The 20,028-nt window shown below is 39.6% G+C and overlaps 1 protein-coding gene and 1 long non-coding RNA gene across 4 annotated transcripts in view; both read left to right on the plus strand.

Moving 5' to 3' along the window:
- Positions 1-5,602, plus strand: part of LOC140001864 (uncharacterized) — a 34,090-nt gene extending 28,488 nt beyond the window's left edge. For both annotated transcript variants that reach the window (XR_011807491.1, XR_011807490.1), the window contains exon 3: positions 3,653-5,602. This is a non-coding gene — a long non-coding RNA (uncharacterized lncRNA). The remainder of the gene's footprint in view (positions 1-3,652) is intronic.
- A 2,001-nt stretch (positions 5,603-7,603) lies between these two features.
- Positions 7,604-20,028, plus strand: part of CA8 (carbonic anhydrase 8) — a 48,490-nt gene continuing 36,065 nt past the window's right edge. The window contains exons 1-3 of one of the 2 annotated variants that reach the window (XM_027452277.3): positions 7,604-7,998; positions 8,133-8,324; positions 12,292-12,416. In XM_027452277.3, the coding sequence (XP_027308078.1) occupies positions 7,917-7,998; positions 8,133-8,324; positions 12,292-12,416 (399 nt within the window). In that variant the 5' untranslated portion in view covers positions 7,604-7,916. The remainder of the gene's footprint in view (positions 7,999-8,132; positions 8,325-12,291; positions 12,417-20,028) is intronic. The other variant, XM_027452276.3, reaches the window with a different exon arrangement.

Raw genomic sequence — 20,028 nt, forward strand, 5'->3', positions numbered from 1 at the left:
GTGGAAAAAGGATTAAACAAATATTGATATGGAGTAGAAATTGTGGACGTTATCTGGAGAGGAGTCTGGTCTGCTTACATCATGTGTGGGAAAAATTTTTGCAGTTTATTAACAGGTGGTACAATATCATAAAACTTGGAATTTTAAAATCTGATTTAAATTTATGTACTTGCATCCTAGAGTTCTGCTAGAACTGTCTGAACAGATCTTTCATCTTTTCTGTTGATTTTTAACAACTGCAGGAAAAAGTTGCAAGACTTAAAGAATTTCAACTTCATGCAAACATTAAAGAAAAAAAAAAAAACAACAGAGAAATGAGATAATCTTGGTAGTTACTGTCTGGTTATCTGACAACAATTTCAGGAAAAATACTGACAATATTGATATGGGACTGCAGCCACAGAAATTTGATGAAGAGCAATATAATTAATGCTAGTGACAATAGCTTTGCAGAAAGCACGTTTTGTCAAATGAACATATATGATGGTATAATGAGATTACAGATTTTTATGAGGCATAAGGTTTGGTACTGTACAAGATTTTGATTAAAAATAAATGAACACTAGTACTGATTGAAATGAATGGCGTTTTATGTTAACTAAATGTAAAATGATAACACAAGCTGTGTTCACATTCTGTAGACTGGCTTCTGAATACACAGACTTGAAAAGAGGACTTAATGTTTATACTAAACAGAGGCAGAACAAGAGCTCCAATGTCTGATTCAAAAGGGAAAAAAAAAAAAAAAAAAGATTAATGTGACTGGTCACTGTGCACATAAAAAAGAAATGAATGAGAACACTGAGGTAAAAACAAGAGCTACACAGGAGGATTCTGGTGTCTGTATTCTTAATGCAGAAAACAGGAAAAAAAAAAAAAAGGTTATAAAAAGATATCTTGGTCTTATTCTTCCAGTAAGTGTTAATGAGCTCCTCTTGTTTAGACCACAAAGCGGTGATCAAGTGGGTGTGTACATCATGGAGAAAACACAAAGCAATAAAGGCTCTTTATCAAGGCAAACAAGCATAACATGAACCAGTAGCTGGATGTTAAAGCCAGATAAATTCAAATTAGAACTGGGTACCCACGAGTTAACAGTGAAAGGGACTAACCGCTGGAACAAACTGTCAAAGGGAAGTAATGAGTTCTTCAGTTCTTGAGGTCTCGAGGTTGTGCATTTCTGGAAAATGTGCTTTAGCAAACCACTAGTTATTATTTATCTATAACCAAATAATTAACATGGTACATGAGTAATTGTGAAATGCAATAGCCCGTGATATAGGAAGGCAGATTACACTCCCAATGTATGATTTCATAGCTTTACCAGAACTGGGCGCGTGAGCACTTTGCCAGTTACAGATGTTTACACATTGATAAGCAAAAGCCAGTAGAATGAATGAAGAACTGACTCTCCTTTTGCTATCATTTTACAGAATCAAATACGTTGTTATTCTCCTGCCACTTGATCCTGTTCAGCGCTTCCATGTGTTCATGTGCTTCCCAGATGAAAAGCCAACACTTTTAAGCCAACATCTGCCTCTGCTCCTCCAGTGAAAAAACTGCTCAGGCTCATTATTTAGCTCATTTTCTCCTTTTATTTTTAAGAGTAGAACAGTATTGCATCTTTCCCTGATTCATATTCAGTGCTTCTTTTTCAAACATTTAATTTGCAGGTAGCACATTTAACATCTACCAGTTTCACTGACAAAGCACCACTCCATTTCAATGGGCATTAGATGAAACTCATAATCCTTTAGGAATCTCATCTAATGTTAAAGATCTGAAATAACTACAGTTAGGTAAATAAATATTCAGCATCTTCTTATTGCAGATTTTCCCCCTGAGCATTCAATCATCTTCCTTGAATTTTGCCTGGGTATATCTTTAGTTCTGCTTCCTTCCTAAAGAAATAAAGAATTATTTACATAGGAGTTTTGCCATATCAGGGCCCTTAATTATGATTTCTTTTACTGTGTTCAGAGATATCCTATTTCATCCTTTATCTCTCCTTTCCTCAGCCTACCAGGGGAAAAAAATCTCACTTCCCTTCTACTCTTCTATTGTCTGAAGGACTAGACTTTATTTTTGTACTTATTTTACTTCACCAGCAATTCCTGTTATCTTCACCAAGTTCTTTACATTTTTTTTTCCAGAGTTAGGTTCTGATAGGGAAATGAAAACTTCCAAGAGACTACACTAGGTTATTCTCTATTATTATTATTATTAGGCACCTTAATTACACTGTATTTCTTGTTATTTCTTCCATTCCCTTTAACTGAGGTATTTGTAAGTCCTTAGAAGTGCATTCTTATCCCTTGGATTTTCCTTAAGGAACTGGAGACTATCCTATTGTAGATTTATTGCCTTCAAGATGTATATGTGTTCTCTCGTTGGCAGCCACAATAGCCTTGTTTTACACATTTGAATACTGGGACAATATATGCCAATTATGCCCATTAGTTTGGATATATGAGCTTCTTCACGTATTCCTTTCACCTCTTGTTTACTCCTACAGATGCAATTTTGTACTTAGGGATTTTATACCCGTGTGTATTTGTGTACACACTTTCAGCTCAATTTGTTGATATTTTAATTCCAAAGAATCCATGTATACTGTAAAGTTAAATGTGGGAAGTATGTGCAGGACCAGCCTGCTATCCTATTAGCTGGTAAAGTCAAGAAGCACGAATTTATGCTTACAGACCACAAAATGTACATGCCCACTGAAACTACATTTGGTGTGGATTTAAAGGGAAGTTGGAGTGTAGCTGCTATATTTTGCAATGTTTGCAGAACAGCATTTGCCAATGTAAACCTGACTTGCAAACACATGGAGCCTTTCACTGTAAATTGTTTCTCTTTGCTCTAAAAGGGCTCTTTATTGAAAATGGTCTCTCTTTACCTTGTCATCTTGCACTATTTATACCGCCTGGCCATCCTTTTCCTTTCTGTAACACAGGAAAAAAAAAAAAAAAGATAGGCAAATAGTATTATTCCCGGAAAGCTGAAATATTCTTCCTTGAAGCTCCTTTCAAAATATGCAAAGCATATTTAAATTTTATGTTATGGAATCTTGTACTTTACTGGACAAATGCAGGAACTTTCTGCTTACAGTTCTATGTATGGAAAAGAGTCAAACTTATTTGAGAGAGTAACCTGGCAAGAATAAAGGCAGAAACAGTATCATGTGAGTGAAGATTTTTGGCCAACCTTATAGTCAAGCACAGGAAGCAAAATAGAAAGCCTTATTTACTGAAAAAGCTAGATGCTCCTGGTCCTTTAGTTGCCTGTGTTTCTGTATGGATATTGTCTTTTCTTTCAGGATACCTTGGCAAGAATTGAGAGATGGCTTAGAGAAATGTAAACTCTAAACTCTTAGAGAAATGTAAACTCTACTCTAAATTACCCCAAATGTAATACTCTAATGTCCCATAGAACAATTCTATTATAATACTGAGTCCCTCTAATACTCTTCACAGTCAGCAAGGTAATAAAGAAAAAAAAGTGACTAATGGATCTCTTACAATCTGAATTACTTAACCCCCAATCACAGAAACAACTGTCACCTCTGTGGCCTGCAGAGAATCCTTCAGGTAGGACTGTACAGTTCAAAATAACATGTATGAAATTCTCTGTTTATTTTTTTCTACAGATTTCAGATAGTAACCTGCACAGTTATGTGCATTGAACTCCCCCCGTTGGCATGTGGCAAGCAGTAAGTTTTCAAAGTTGTTGAAATTGAACTTCTTTAAAAAACATTACTAGTCATTAATGATGGTTCATGGATACAAATTTGGAACATTTCAAAGTGTCATTTTACAAAAGGGAATGTCAGAGACTCAGCCACCACTGTCCTATGAGTTCAAAGAGAAACTGTAAAACCTTGGATCCCTCTGCTTCAGTTCCCCTCTCCTACCCCCATTACCATCAAAGAGTCAGATGATTAATTACAGTTAAGCAAGAAGTCAGCATGCTCCACAGGATCAGTGGATGACCTGGGATGCAGGGAGATGTGCCCTACTCCTGCTTCTGCTGCTGAATTGCTGTGTCACTCATGAAGTCCACTTTGACCGTGCTTTTCCTGCTCTTTACCCATCAGTTTGGTATTAGCTTGAGGGCCATAATTATGCCTATCTATTTTACAGTATGCTAAGCCAATGTAGCAAATATTAGTCTGATGAATAACACCATGAGCAATGCATTTTTACAGAACAAATACTGTATTTATATGTATCATATATTTATCATGTTTTTATAGTAAAGTCAACTACTGGGATCGTATGCACAAACTTGAATTTTAGATGCCTAGTGATAATAAAGTTTCTAAAGATCAATTTAAGGTCAGTTTAATAGATGTATGGAACAGGCTGCTGATGTAAACCGTAAGCTTGCCATACAGATTGCACTTAATTAAAGAGGGAAGATCTTTAAGTGGAAGTGGATGCCTTGGGACAACTACATCAGGTAACATAACACTACAAGGTGAGTTTATCTAGATGATTGCACGGTACATCAACATTTGGCAAAAGGCAGTGCCTGGGGCATCATAAATATACTATACATACATACAAAAATCATAGAATCATAGAATCATAGAATATCCTGAGTTGGAAGGGACCCTTAAGGATCATCAAGTCCAACTCTTGACACCGCACAGGTCTACCCAAAAGTTCAGACCATGTTAGTCCAAAAATGGACTAACAAAGAGTGCAATGATTTCAAGAGTCCCTAAAGGACTCGAAATCTCACTGATCTAGAGAAAGACTTAGATCATGCCACTATCTTCATCTGATTCTGTGATTCAGTCCCTTTACTTGAAGCTAAGTCCGTAAGCAAATTAGTTGGTTTGTACAGAGATTGTTCAGATAGATCCTGGTTGGAGCTAAATGTGAGATCTCTGTCCCATGCTCCATTTCATTTGAGAGACATTGCCTTGAACTCCCTTGTTACTCACACACTTTACCAAGTCATAAGAATCTTCAGAAGAATCTAATCTGCTGATTAGATCATCCTATGCCGGACAGCAGCTAAGGAAGAAATGATATTTGCACAGAGAACAACTGAGGAGACATGTGGGATTAAATACATACCAACTCTTTGGTAAGGCTTTACCTGCTATGCCTAATTTTGCAGAAAGATATGGAAAGAATGGAAAGGTTAAAAGGAAGGGCAAAGAATATAAGTAGCTTAGTTCTTAACTTCAGTTATGAATGGAAGCCATGAAAACTCTGTAAATCCATGAAAAGTATTTATTATAAAACAGGAAATCACAGGCCTGATTATGGTGCCACTCTTGAGTGTTAAATTCTAGAACAGACGTCCCACAGGAAAGCTACTGCAGGAAAGGACTTAATACAGGGCATGAATGAAGCACTGTGCCTCAAGGAGCAATGGAATGAACCCAGCCTCCTAAGCCTGTTTTTTCTTCAAAATGAGAGACTTTGCTTGAAGAGGAAAAAGAATTTCCAGTCAGATGGACCCGAATCAATGATGCAAAAGGACTGATGTTAATAGGAATAATTAATGTGTGTTTAAGAAGCAAGTATGGGATAAAATTTATCAAACAATAAAGCTAATTTTGATATATGCATATGCAACATAATATTATCATGTGATTAAAATTCATGCTAGAAAACCTGTATGTTCTGTTTGTACTGATGTTAGGTATTCACTACAAGAGAAAAAACATATATTTGCTTTTATTTTTTATTTTTTATCATGAGTTGCTGCACCACCATTGTATTTTGTTGGGGTAGAATATATTCCTTTCAACCATCAGTAGTGAAGAATAACAAGTAACTAATGATCCTGCAGAAAGAAACTTGTATTTCCATTCTGATCTTAAAACAAACAAACAAACAAAAAACAGCAAAAGAAAACCCAATATATTCTACTTTTTCTTTTTCCTGTTTTCTTTTCACCTTGCACACAGCTCATGAACCAGTACTCTCTTGCTTCATTAATGAATTTCTAGCTTACTTCTTCCTCTCCTTCCATCTCAATTTAACACTGGTGATGATTTCTGCTCTCATGTCAGCCTGCACAGGAATCGTAAATGCTACTGCTGAGCTGGGGAACACTGAGCTCCACACCTAGATAAAAGCCTGTGGATCAACAGTGCAGGATCAGGATATTATCTTCTCAAGGAGGTCTGGATGCTATGGTACCTGTAGTCTGGATGTTACCATTGTAGCAACTTTATTTCTGTTGCCTTTCAGGGACTGTGACTGTCAGTGCTGTTTCTTTCCCCTTCCTGTCACTGATACAAAGTGACAACACTGACAAAGTTTTTGGGTCACCGCCATACAGTAGTGCCTGACTACAGAGGTCCCTTCCAACCTTTTTTCCCTTGACAAAACAAATGTTCTCCAGGTCCATGCATGGCTGTTGGCAAAGGATATAGGAGACTCTTCTGATGCCCTTGATTTGGGGCACCCTCTCATACCCTAGTACACTGTATACTCTGCAGGAGGGGTTGAAGCCACACTCCTGGATGTGGTCTAAATGAAGGAGTCACTGTAGAGCACCGAGGCCTCAATCCTCCTTCAGAATGTATAAGACAGAGCTGGGCTCTCTTGCTTTTTCAGTGGCTCTCTTAACCTCAACAAGTGCTTCCATCCCCTCTCAGGAGGGGCACAGCAATGCAAGAAGAGGAACCACAGCATCACAAAATGTTTGGGGTGGGAAGGAACCTCTGGAGGCCATCTGGTCCAACCCCTGCTCAAGCAGAGCCACCCAGAACAGGTTGCCCAGGACCATGCCCAGGTGGCTTTTGAAGATCTCCAAGGAGGGAGACTCCTCAGCCCCTCTGGGCAACATGTGCTTAGTTGCAGCACAGCACAGAAGTGCTTCCTGATGCTTGTATGGCACCTCCTGAGAGCTAGTTTGTGCCCATGGCCTCTTGTCCTGGCACTGGGCATCACTGAACAGAGCCTGGCTTCGTCCTCTTTGCATCCTTCCTTCAGGTGTTTGTAGACATTGGTGATTTCAAAGCAACAGTGATCAATGATGATCAGAAGAAAGTGTATTTATTTATTTTCTCCCAGGGAAGTGGTTCAGTCACCATCCCTGGAGGTCTTTAAAAGATGTTTAGATGTCGAGCTTAGTGATATGGTTCAGTGGAGGACTTGTTAGTGATGGGTCAGAGTTTGGATTAGTTGATCTTGGAGGTCTCTTCCAACCTAGATAATTCTGAGATCCCCCTCCAAGCTTTCTCTCCTCCAGCCTGAGCAGTCCCAGCTCTCATCCTCTCCTCACAGGAGAGGTACTCCAGTCCCTTCATCGACCTGGTGTCCTTCGCTGGACTCTCTCCAGTACACCCAGGCTTCCCTTTTACTGGGGAGCCGCGAGGTGGACCCAGGGCTCCCTGTGCAGCCTCAGAACTGAAGGGAAGGACCACGGGGGGAGTCGCTCCCCAGGTGCAGCCAGGAATACCACCACCAGCAAGGCCACTCCGCTGACTCCCTGCCAGCTCGGCGTCCCCCGGCACCTCCAAAATCCTTTCCTCCAGCAGCCCCCAGCCCCCGGGGCCGTCCCCCTGCAGGCGCAGCAGGACTTTGCCCTTCCCCTGCGCTCTCCCCGCCTGCCCTTGCCACAGGCGGGGGTACAGCCCCGGGGCAGGGAGAAGCCGGGGCAGGGCAGGGGGAAGCCGGGGCGAGCGGCGTCCCCCGGGGGCCGCCTTCACACCCTCCGCCGGGGGCGGGCCGCCGCGGGGCGGTCGTACTCGCTCGGCTCCCCCCGCGGCATGAGGCAGCGCTGGCTGCCCGCGCCCCGCTCCGCCGGCTGCCACCGTTCCTCCGCCCCCAGCCCCTGCCCCGGTCCCTGCCCCGGTCCCCGCCGCTGTCGCAGCGCCGTGAGGCGGCCTCGCCCCTCGCGCAGCCCCCGCCGTGCCCCTCCGGGAGGAGCCGGGGCCGCCCATGGCCGCTGACAGGAGCCTGCTCGGGGGCGCCGAGCCCTGCCCGCGCCGGGAGGAGGCTCCCGAGTGGGGCTACGAGGAAGGTGAGGGGCCGGGCGGGCTGCGGAGGGGACAAAGTTTGGGTGGCCGGGGGGGGCTCCGCTGTCGTCCGTCTGTCCGTCTGTCTGTCCGCCCGGTGGCTCCGGTCGCGACATAACGGCTTCTCCCGGCGCTGCAGGGGTGGAGTGGGGGCTGCTCTTCCCCGAGGCGAACGGCGAGTACCAGTCCCCCATCAACCTCAACTCCAGGGAAGCCAAGTACGACCCCTCGCTCCTCGACGTGCGCCTGTCGCCCAACTACGTCGTCTGTCGCGACTGCGAGGTGATCAACGACGGGCACTCCATTCAGATCGCCCTCAAGTCCAAGTCAGGTATAGCGAGACGCCGCGTACACTTTTCCAGTGGCCTTCCCCGAGCTCTAAAAGCTCATATAGTGCCTTAAAAGTGTGTCCTGGAGCATAGGAGGGAGCTGCTGCCAGCCCCAGCTGCTGTGCTGCTTCTGACTTAAATGGGAGCAGGAGCTGCAGGTTTTGATGCCAAAATGAATGGATGGTCATTGGGATTTCTTCAGAGCGAGTTTGGGGTTCCCTGAGGTGGTGGTGTTGTCTGTTTCAGTGGCATTAACAGCTGGCTGTTGTCAGAAGCAGTGCGGGCTGCTGCACAGACAGTGTGATGCTCAAACTGCTTTGTACAGCTGGCAAAATTCATCTGTGGTCCAAAGACCGTGTAAGTTAAGGTAAAGTTTTTCTGTGCATACGAGTAGGCTGCCAATGCTAACTGCACAACTGGACAACTTAAGAAAGATGCTCCAGTTACACATACTTACAATACTGATACAGAGCAGGTAGCATTGCAGGTAGCAATCATTTCTTAAAGTGTTTTTTTTTTTTTTTTTTTTTTTTTTTTTTGGGGGGGGGTGTTCATTCAACAAACAAGAACTAGAAGCCAGTAAAAAGAAAAGCACTAGAAGCCACGTTGAAGTTTAGTGAAATTGTGGTATCTCATTCAGACCTTTTATGTGGACAAACTGTTCTGTACAAAGGAGACAACTGTCAAGAAAGTTGGCAGAAGAAAATCTTTTGTGCTTCCCAACACTGTGGTAGTGCTTACCATGTGTTTTGAAGAGTATCCAAGTTAGTCTAACGAATCTTAGCTAGCAACAGTCTTTTGGGGGCATTTAAACAGCTGAAGATTGTCAAACCATGAGACAGTCCAACTTTTGTTTCCTTCTGAGATCCCAATAGTCCCGTAAGCTGCAGCTGTGCAGGGAGTGAGGGAATCAGTTCAGTTTTGCACTATTTTTTTAAACACAAGGGTTTGTTTTATTTAATAATGCTGTTTTCCTTTATAATTTCCCTTTCATGATAAGTTCCATGTCTTATTGCAAAACAGAACATTCGTTTCCACAGATTTTTGCAAATTTCCAATAGAACAGAAGTTTTGTACTTCCAGACAGTTTTACTGCCTTCATCAGTAGCAGAGCTCTTTTCTCAGGGAGCATGGTTCTCCCTGCAAGATCAGGAAGGTTATTGATTCTCCTGCAGAGTGGGTAAGAGTGACCACAAACGACATCTCACCACTTATGTGCCAAAATGCAACTCATTAAAACCTACCTTTCCCAAGGGCAGGTTGTAACTTGGTAACAATGATTATTAAGATGGGACAAACATACTTATGTGCATGTGCAAAACCATTAGAGATTTAGAAAAAGAAAAATACTGCTTTTAAAACTTGAATGCAGTGTGATGCCAGGCAGATGAGCGTTGAAATATAAGGAGTAATGTGAAACAGAATAAAAGTTTATGACTGAGGTATGGGATTAGGATTTAAGAGATCTTGGTTTACTTTCATCTTCTATTTAGATTTCATATTACATAGTTTTCCATTGCTAAGCTGGGGATAATTCTTCCGCTTTTGGGAGGGAGAGGACAGCATTTGCTATCTCTACAATGAGAAGAAGAGTTAATAAGCTCTGTTTGACCTACTACTTTGGCCAATTTTCAGGGATTGCGGAAACTCCTGCAGCTTCTCTTCCTCACAAGGGATCTCTGATGACAAGTCCATTTAGCCAGATAATTTTAATGGGAACTGTTGAATACTAAGTGCTTTTGAAACTTTGTCCAATTAATGTGGAAGAGAGTCACATCTACTGTTATGTTGACAGTCAAAGAAAAACTTATTTGTGGAAAAAAATTAAACTGATTAAGTACATATTAAAAGTCAATTTGTCATTCCTGGAGATTGATTTTATCCTTTAATTCAGGACACAGTCCATCTGGAATTCCCTAGTCTTTCTTATTACTTAATTGTAAACATTTTTACAGGCTGCTTCCAATTTGAGCATCATACATATGTTATATATTAGGTGGAAGAAGCATGACCAACTGTATAATGGAACTGTATATTGAAAAGTGCTGTGGAGGATATCCTACTAACAGAGAGACTTCTCTCGGTGGATTGCATAGCAGATGGTGGTTTCGGAGTTGTTTTCTAGTAAGGATCAAAAGTTGATGAGAAGCAAAATTAAACATGTTGCATCTATTGACAAGGATCAAAATTTGATGAAAGGCAAAGGAAGATAAACATGCTTCATGCATTGAAATTCTTTTATCATGGGATCAATGTATAAATTAGGTTAAAAAATAAACTCTTTGAAGCTCCTGCAGATACAAAACTGCATCATATAGAGAACATTTTTTTTCTAGTTATACTTTTCTAGGAGCAATGTTTTAAAACAGAGAAATGCTCTGCTTTTCCAAAAAGTAGACCTAATTAAGTTTCAAGTTCTTTTATTCTTCCAGGTTTCCCTAAATACTTTAATTGGTTGTTTTCTCAAATGTTCACCAGTTTTGTAGATTTTCCCTGTAGATACAGGTATGGGTTCAATATGGATAAAGGAAGTTTAAGAAGCAAATTTGGATCCATAACTCCATTAAGGACATTTCATTTTAGAAATGCTAATGACTATTAGATTAGTTGAATTAGTAATGATTATGAAGAATCATTAAAGGAGGATTAATCAGAATATTTTACTTTTTTTTTTCTCCAGTGCAACTGATTATGAAAACCGTAACTGATCATTTTTCTTTTTTTTTTTTTTTTTGATAGTTCTGTATTTTTGTTTTTGTGTTTATATGGTTGCAATATGATGCAATTGCTAAATTGCTTTAATATAACTAAGGCTACTTAATTTGTGCATCAAAATAACTTCATGTTATGGAAAAGTCCTTCCCTAAAGATGTATGTTATGCAATTAAATAATCACTACCAGTTGTCAGAGATTGTAAAGGATTCAAAGTCAATGAACTGTAAGCTAGAGTGAGAAAGACTGTGAACATCCTTAAGTAAAATTCAGCCCTATGTAGAAACCAGTACTCAATGATTTCAGCAGAAAGTTACTTACAACTTGTGTAGTTATTTGGGCCAAAGCAGATTCACGAATCCCTGGGCAAAGGGTTTCCACTGGTTAATTTAAAAGTAGATTGAATGTTAAAAAGGTCCAAGCAAAATCGCTTGCTTATACTACTTATTCTTATGGTGAAGTACTCTATTAATGCAAAAGAATCAAGGTGTTATATAAAGTGATTGCTTTGAGCTGCAATTATGGATAGACGTTTTTAAGAATTCTGAATGTTTTAAAAAACTGCCTTAGGAAAAAAGTCATGGCTGCCCATGATCTGTTTTAAAGTAAATAAGCTCCTGTGTCTAAGTTTGATTATATTTGGATATGGGGGCATTCTGTATCTCATAAGCTTGACAAGTGGTATATGTCTTAACACCTTCACCTTGGAAGATACTGGCAATCAAAAGTTTTCTATCAGTTTCTGTGACACAGCAAATATAGGTGATGAAAATTAAGCATTTGGACTAGTTGGAGGTAGTGACCAGTTCAATTCAGAACCCCCACCATCTGTTTAGAGTACATATCTGCTGTCTCGATAACAGCAATAACCATATTCGCTCTTCTGATAAAGGTATAATGTTTTTATTTAATGTTATGAACCAGCTGTTCTGCCTCATAAAACTGAGACAGCAGCATGACAGTGTTTTCACTGTTGGTTGTAGCTGCCTGGATTCGCATTCTGTGCCTGCAGAGAAGTTCAAAAGTAAAGATCCTAGAATCATTAAGGTTGGAAAAGACATCCAAGGTCATCAGGTCCAACCATCCCCCTACCACCACTATCACTCATGATGCCATGTCTGTCAACTTTACTTTCCTCTCTCAAGCAGTTGATAATAAAGAAGCCTGCAGCCATCTCCCCATTGTATTTGGAGAATATATTCAGTGGATTGTCTGCTTGGAAAGCCAAGTTTGTTACCATTTGTGTTCTTTCCCAGTGTTAATAGGTGGGCCGTTACCTCGAGGACATGAGTTTGAACTACACGATGTTCGATTTCACTGGGGGAGAGAAAACCAGCGTGGTTCTGAGCACACAGTTAATTTTAAAGCCTTTCCCATGGAGGTAAGAGTGATCCTGCATTGTGTTAACCCTCCTTAAATGCAGAAGATTTACATTCACAGCCTGAATTTGTGATAGTTCAAAAGAGATTTTCTTCTAGCTCAGCATTTTATTGCTTTATATTTCAAAAAGCTGTCTTCCTGAGGTGTGCAGTAGTGCAGGTAAACTAGCATATGCATCTGGGATAGAATGCCTCCAGCACTTATTCCATTGTGTGATTAATTGGTCATAAAGTTAACTTGCAGAATAATTAACTTCTGTCTTAATAATATTAGTGTTCTAACAAGATCTGCTGTTTCAACACTTCCTGTGTCACCTTGACTAATAGCTATAAATGGAGACTAATAGCTATAGATGGCCACTGGAAATGTTTCCATAGCAAACAGTAACAATTTAGGAACATTTGGAGGAAGCGTATGGTAATTTGCTAACAAACTAGCTTTACTTACCTGAAAGCTGAAGGTTATGTGATAGTCTTAGGCATGCTCTGTAATATCTCAATCACAAATTTTTGAAATGCAAGCAAAGTGGTCTGAAAAAATTCAGCTGTTCATAGGTTGTCAGTTTGGGTTCCTAGGCAACCCAGCTGCTGGGGCCAATACCTTCTGCCCTCCAGCAGCCATCCATCAGACTGCTTCACTTTCAACTGTCCCATTTCTTACACTTCCAAGGAATATCTTGGAGTACCCCTTAGACCATGGGTTACAACACCAGCTTTAACAGATACCAACCCTAATGCTTGGTGACTTCAGCTTTGCATCTTTTATTTCATTTGCTGTACGCTGTGTCAGTTTTAAAGAATGATTTTTTTTTTTTCGGAGTTCTCTGTGTTATTTGTACATTATATATCTATTGTAATCCCACAGGAGACTGAAACAATATTTCCTTTTTTTTTCTGTGTTGTTCAGTGTTATGAAATTTATTGCAGTGTTATTTGTGAGTGCCAGACTGTTGGAATAGAATTGCTTTATCGAAAAGGTTATAAAAAGTATTAGAGTATCTATGGCAGACCTAAGTGTAAAAAGCATGTGGGCTTATGCCATCAATGTAATTTTTAGGGTTGTTCAGATGCTTTCTTTAAGAGTCGTGGGTCAGATTTTGGTCTCTGATGTTTGCTATTTTGCACTGGTCCGTCACAAAAGCCCAGATATAAAGACACTCATACAGGCTTTGCAGTTTGATTTCAGGCAGATTCCAGCAATTCAGGAGAATTAATTGAACGGCAAAGGCTCTTCAACCAAATGGAAAGCAGAGAGCTCACCTCTGCATCCTGGTTACCTGGAATAATATATACAATAAAGTTTGTACGGGCAAGACCTCTGGGCTACTGCAGTGTTTCCATGAGGTAGGAAGTAGCTTGCTCATTATGAAACAGCTCTGCCCTGTGCTGTTCCTCAGGACTGATTCAGCATGTGGTGGTCAAGAAATGCTGCTATGAATTATGTCAAAAACTGTACTTGGACAAGCCTTCCGTCTCCTTCTCTATAAAGGATAGTGAACAGTCTTGGTGGTATATAGGAACAGATTAATAATATCTGTAGAAACTGCAGCATCTCAATCCCAAGGAAAATACACTTGATCCAGAGATGCAAACTAACAAACTTAATCAGTCATGAAGGGGTTTCATTCTTCATCTACTCAGAAAGCAGCATGGCAGCTGCACAAACAGAATTCTGGCAGTATTGAAGAACATCATCTAGAGATGAGCAAGCTGGTGTTATCCTGTCTCTTGCATCTAAACAACTTTCAGCTAGGCTCTGATCCCCAAGAAAGAATTAAAAAACCAAGAAGTTTGTAGTAGAAAAAATGGACTCATAATAAACTTTAAATGCAGTATGAATGTTTAACTTTGCAAACATTCTTATGCATATTAATTCTTCCGGCAGAAAATAGCTGCTACCATCATATCCAGTGGCACACACAGGTATATTGTTTGAGCAAGTTCATCATCTTCTGTCCCATGTTGTAAAAAAGCACAGCGTGGTCTCGTTGACAGATGAATTGCACTTTAGCTTTGTCCATGAAGAGCTGCTGTATTAAATCCAGCTGAGATTGTCCAAATCAAATACTAGACTTGAGCAATAGTAAAACAGGTGTTTATGACCCCTAATGAGGTAGCGTATCTGAGATTCCAAAATGAGTTATCTTCTCTTTGTGTTCTAAGGGTTGCCCCACCTAGTTGCTTTTGTGGAGAACAATTGTTTTTGTCAGGAGACCAGGAAATCTATTTATTAATTTTTAATATTAGCATTAGTTTATGCAGTTGTTGGAAATCAGCATATTCTCAACACATATTGGACTTGATTTTAGTTACTGAACGTAGATGGTGATAGGTGCTTATTTTGGATATATACAAACACTCAGGGGGAGTTTATTCTTCATATTCTAAATGCAAAATAAGCTTGATTTATAGGTTTTATAATAAGTTGTTTGTGCACAAATGCATGGCTATAAATATATTGAGCACCAAGCATGTAAGTTTGGATCTTTTGCCAGTGGAACAAATCTAGCAGGACATTTTTCCTAACAGACTAGACATGAATTTACAAAGCAAATGATAAGTATTTTAAACCATCCTCCCTTTGTGGGAGGAAGACAAGCCAAGTAGATGAGCAGTAATATGAAAACCTACGTGCTTGGTTTAAGTGAGCACGTTAACACAAGAAACTAGGTCCAGATTATATACTCCATTACACTATTATAAAACCGGGGCAGAAATCAGTGTAGCAACTTTCAGTTTAAAGAGATCTATTTGAGGTAACTATCTAGGACTATTTATTGACTGGAGCAGCTGTCTTGTTTTTAGAGCTGAAGACTGTAAGGCTTTATTTTATTGTTTTATTACTTTCTTATTTATTGGACTGGATAGTTGTGGAACAGCTTCAGATTATCAATGTAATGATCTTTGTAAAGGACGCTGTTAAAAAAGTATTATTTTTCAAAGTTTGGAAGAAAACTCTTCAGTTACTTCCTTAGTGTCTTCACCTTTGATACCACAACAGCTTTTATGGAAATTAAGCAATATCCTATATTAGTTAGGTAATATCCTGTGTCTCTTAGTGCAACAACCTATCATTTCTTACCAGACAGCTGGGACCTTTGCACATGGTTAGGATATACAGGTTCCTGGTGAAATAGGTTTGACTACTAAACTTATGTAACCTCTCAAACAGCTTCTTGAAATAATTCACACTGTAGAAAAACATTGTTTATGTGACTTGGAAGCTGAGTTATACAAATAATGATGTTATTATTGTCTGAAGTTCAGCAAATATATGTTTTCCACCTTTCTTGACTGAAGAAATCAGAATGTTGATGATAATACACAAGTGTTATCATTTTCACTGAAACATCTGTGCTCCCGATCAGTGAGGAAAGCAGGACAAAAAAATAAATAGTTGTCAAAAGGAAACACTGTAACACATCTTTTTTAAACAAAGGAGAAGCAGAGTGCTCTATGTATCCATACAATATTCCTCTCTTTGTTCCATGAAAACAAGAACACAAGAACACTTAACCCCTTGGACAAAAATTGGAAGGAGACATTGTGCAACCTTCTCCAGAAATCATTCTCACCAAGTACTTTTACTGCACATAAACAATGTTATTTGCCCTTTGGCCACCGGTTAAGTTTTTAATAATGGTCTTAACATTGAGAGACTGTTTCTTGCTAGCAAATGGAACAAGGTACCAAAGGTTAAATCGTGCTTTGCAGTACACATTTCCATGAAGCAGTAAAACCCACGCTTGTACCTTCATATGAGTTACCTGAACATTATTTAGGTATAAAAAAGAGAGGAAGTATTCCATGTCTTTATTTCCTTCAGGCCAAGAGTATGGATTAGAGAAGGAGGAGGAACAAATGAACTAATGAAGCTCTGACTCCCTTCCTTACCTTTGCTGTACAGAAGGGAGGCAAAGAGAGACAAGAATAGCAAATTACTACTCATCCTAGCCATCAATGCATACGTCCTTATTAACAAGGTTAGTATAGGGGCACCTAAAAATGGAGTCCCACTGTATCTGATCTGTTTATAGACATAGCATAATGTAGTGCCAGGTCTAATCAGTTTACAGTCCAAAAAAGACAGAAAGGAAGGACAGGAGGAAAAAGAGAACCATCAGATGACATCAATGAAAAAAAAAAATATGAAAAAAAAAAAGTTTTTATGGCTTCTGATGTGAAGGGAAACAAGGAAAATTATGCCTTCAAGGTGTCTCCTTCTCTTATTTATTCAAGTGGTGGCGTGACCAAAAGCATAATCTGAACATAAGGAAACAGTTGTTTTCAGGCTGCTGCTCTGAAACAGATCTTGAACTGAGAAAATAAAAAGGCTCCTTTCAGTGCTTGTATATGACAAGGATCATAATTCTCTGTAATCCATCCCCTTTAAAATGTAGGATTATATTAGCTGTGAGCCATGTGAAAGCTCTCAGTGGAAGAGGATTGGCAGAAAATCATTTAAAAAATGTTTCCAAGATCTGCAGGAAGATTAAAAACTGTATTATTGTCTGTCTTACAGTTTTTGAGTAGAATGGAAGAAAATTCAGTTGCCTGAAGGACCAGAATCAGTTTTGTACAGGAAAAAAGATGCTCCTTTCTGTTGTGTAATGAAGAGCAGACTAATTCATTCTGTAGTCTCTTTCAGAGTTACTGAAATACCTGCTGCAATGTGGTTATATATAATTCAAAAACGTATCATACCCTCTGTCCGATGTAAGCCATTAAGTTTTCCTTTGTTCATGTGAAATGGTGCCTGGCTGTGGATCTCATCAGAGTTACAGTTTTAGGGCTTAGACTGCTAACATTACACTTCTTTACTCTCAAGTCTTTACAGTCTTTGGCATGAGGATTTCTCTGTGTCAAAGTTCAGAAATCAAATGCATGCACACCATGCATCTCCTTCCTGGCATTTCTTGAGAGGAAGTGGTGTACTTTCAACGTGGAAGTTTATTCTTTGCCAACCTAAGATATTTTTTGCAAATTTATTTAATCTTGACGTCTGTTTTATTCAGTTACTTATTAGCTTGCATAGCAAATTATTTTGGTTAAAAGGATAGAGCTATATTTGTAATTGTAATAGGAGGCATATGCATCTCTTTCTTTCCCTCTTTACATGAAAACTTACAAACTGCAGTGGGATTGGGTAGGCTTGAATGACAAGCAGAATTTAATCCATAATGTCAGCATTTTCTAATATGTGAGCTCAGTCTTGAAACCTATGAACTCTTTTGCTGATAGTTGTAGTGGGACTATGATCCTAGTCATAAACCCTAAAACAAAATGTTTTAAACCAAGGAATAAATCCCCTTCCCTGAGCAGCACAAGACCTATGAATGAAGAATATCCTGCTTAGGCAGTCATGACACGGACAAAAGAACAGATTTCAGAGTGGTTTACGTAGCTTCATGCTGAGGTTTGGAACTCTGCTTAGAAGTTTTCCAAGTTTTCTAGTGGAAAATTAGCTTGTTACTCAATAGCTTGGAAAAAAATCTAAATTTTGAAATTATTGCAGATGAATACTGTGAGCCATGTGCTTCTTATAAGAAAATGATGACTTTCATGTTATAGTTAATGACAGTGAATGTGATGGCTATAACTGTGCCAAACAACGTTATGTAAAACATAATATTTTATTGTTTTAAAAAAAAAATAAAAGCAGCAATCTTGCAAAGGCTTTGTGAAAAGTGGCAATATATGACTAAAACCTAACAAAACTATTCTGGTGATAGAACAGTTCAGTGCAGTTCAGTTCAGTTGGGATGGACCTTCCAACATCACCAAGTCCAGCTGCCTGACCACGACAGAGCTACCCAAAAGTTAAAGCATGTTATTGAGGGCATTCTCCAAATGTCTCTTGAACACCGACAGGCATCAAGCACCTTGCTGGGATGCTTGTTTCAGTGTGTGACAACCTTCATGGTAAAGAAATAGTCCGTAAGGCCCTGTCTGAACCTTCACCTGCACATCTTTGTGCTGTTCCTGTGTATCCTGTGATTGCCTACTAGACAGAAGAGACCATCACCTCCCTGGGCTTCCTCTCCTCAGGAAGTTGTAGAGAGCTGTAGAGCTATATCCCTGACAGGTTATGAATAACAGATAAATTATAGTTCAAATTAGACATGCCCATTGAATGTTATTTTTTTTTGAGGACAAAATTGTGGAAAACCACAGGAAAATCACACAGATATCAAATATAAGCAGATGTATTCAGTTTTGATTTCCAAATCTGCACTGATTTACAGAGAAGCAGAATTTTTTACCCATTATGAAGGTGCTTTTTAGAAGCATAATAATAATACCTAGCATTACACAGCACGCCATGGGCAAAATTGGTCCTAGGACCAATTCCAGGGCTGTCACTAAATTGTATTGTGTGACCCTAGCCCCATACGTGCAGGTGTTTAAGTATTTTTTGTGTTTTTGTATATCCCATACGCTCCGTGGTACCCTAGTTGATGTGACTATTGCTTGCTTTTTTTTTGTAGTGGTACAAAGCTGGGAGGTCTCTGTTCCCTCCCAGTATGCTAAATGAAAACTGACAAGAAGATAAAAACAAGTTTACTATCGTTGTAAAAGCACACATGGGCATCTTATGACTCTTGAGATTGCTAGTTGCTAGGCTCTTCCTGTATTATATTTTTATTATGGTTGAGGGTTAATTTGACCTAAATAGGCACATGCAGTCTCTGAAGTATACTTTGTTTCTAGGTAATTTGTCAATATGAGCTTGGGTTGGCCCTTGTTTTGCTCAGTCACATGTAGTTGGAATTTACCAGGGAATACATCTACGCACTTTGAATTGTGAATTCATGGAAATAACAGGTGCAAAAATGGACTGATGTGCTGCCACAAATGCTTTTAGCTTGGCTAGCATCTGAGAAACGCTCCGTTAAGCTCTGTGGAAGATCTTAATGATCAGGAAGATCAGATGTAGTATATGTCATTTTTCCTTCTGTGTGAAATCTGCAATTTATTCATTGGTTGTGAAAGACGTATAAACTGCCAGACACCGGGTCAAAGAAGAGTGGCATTAACAGTCTATAATGAAGCTTTATTCTTTCGTTTCTCTTTCAGGAGTTGTCTTACTTGCAGTCAGTTGTGTGTTGTGGCTTCACTGCTCACACACATCTAAAACTTTTGAAGGGGCAGGTGCAATAGGCTGTGATTTCTAACTTGTACAAGGATGGAGAATTTCAAGAACTAAATGGTCCAAACTACAAATGACTGAGCAAAATAGGAAGAACTCTTCTAAGGAGACATGTTGCAGGTGGATGGAATTTAGTGAAGGAAATGAGAACGAGAAGAAAGTGAGAAGTGAATTAAGCTTGGTGGCACTGCATCCTCGCTAAGGGAGGCAAGGAGCTTTGAAGGCAAAATAGCTCTCAGCAATCCCTGTCTGGGGTGGAGGCAGTACATCCTCTGAGACTTTGTTAAAATATGTGAAACTTTTCCACTCCTTGAGCTGAAATACTGCTTTGCCTTCTCATTATTTTACTTTCTCACAGAACTGTCTTGGTCACAGTGCTTCTACTCATATAAAGACTGCTGCTGTGACATCCCTTACTGGAAACCCCATTCCCAACATTAAAAGATAGTTACTGATGTTTTCAC

The sequence above is a fragment of the Anas platyrhynchos genome, chromosome 2, assembly GCF_047663525.1.
Source record: "Anas platyrhynchos isolate ZD024472 breed Pekin duck chromosome 2, IASCAAS_PekinDuck_T2T, whole genome shotgun sequence".
NCBI classification, from domain to species: Eukaryota; Metazoa; Chordata; class Aves; order Anseriformes; family Anatidae; genus Anas; species Anas platyrhynchos.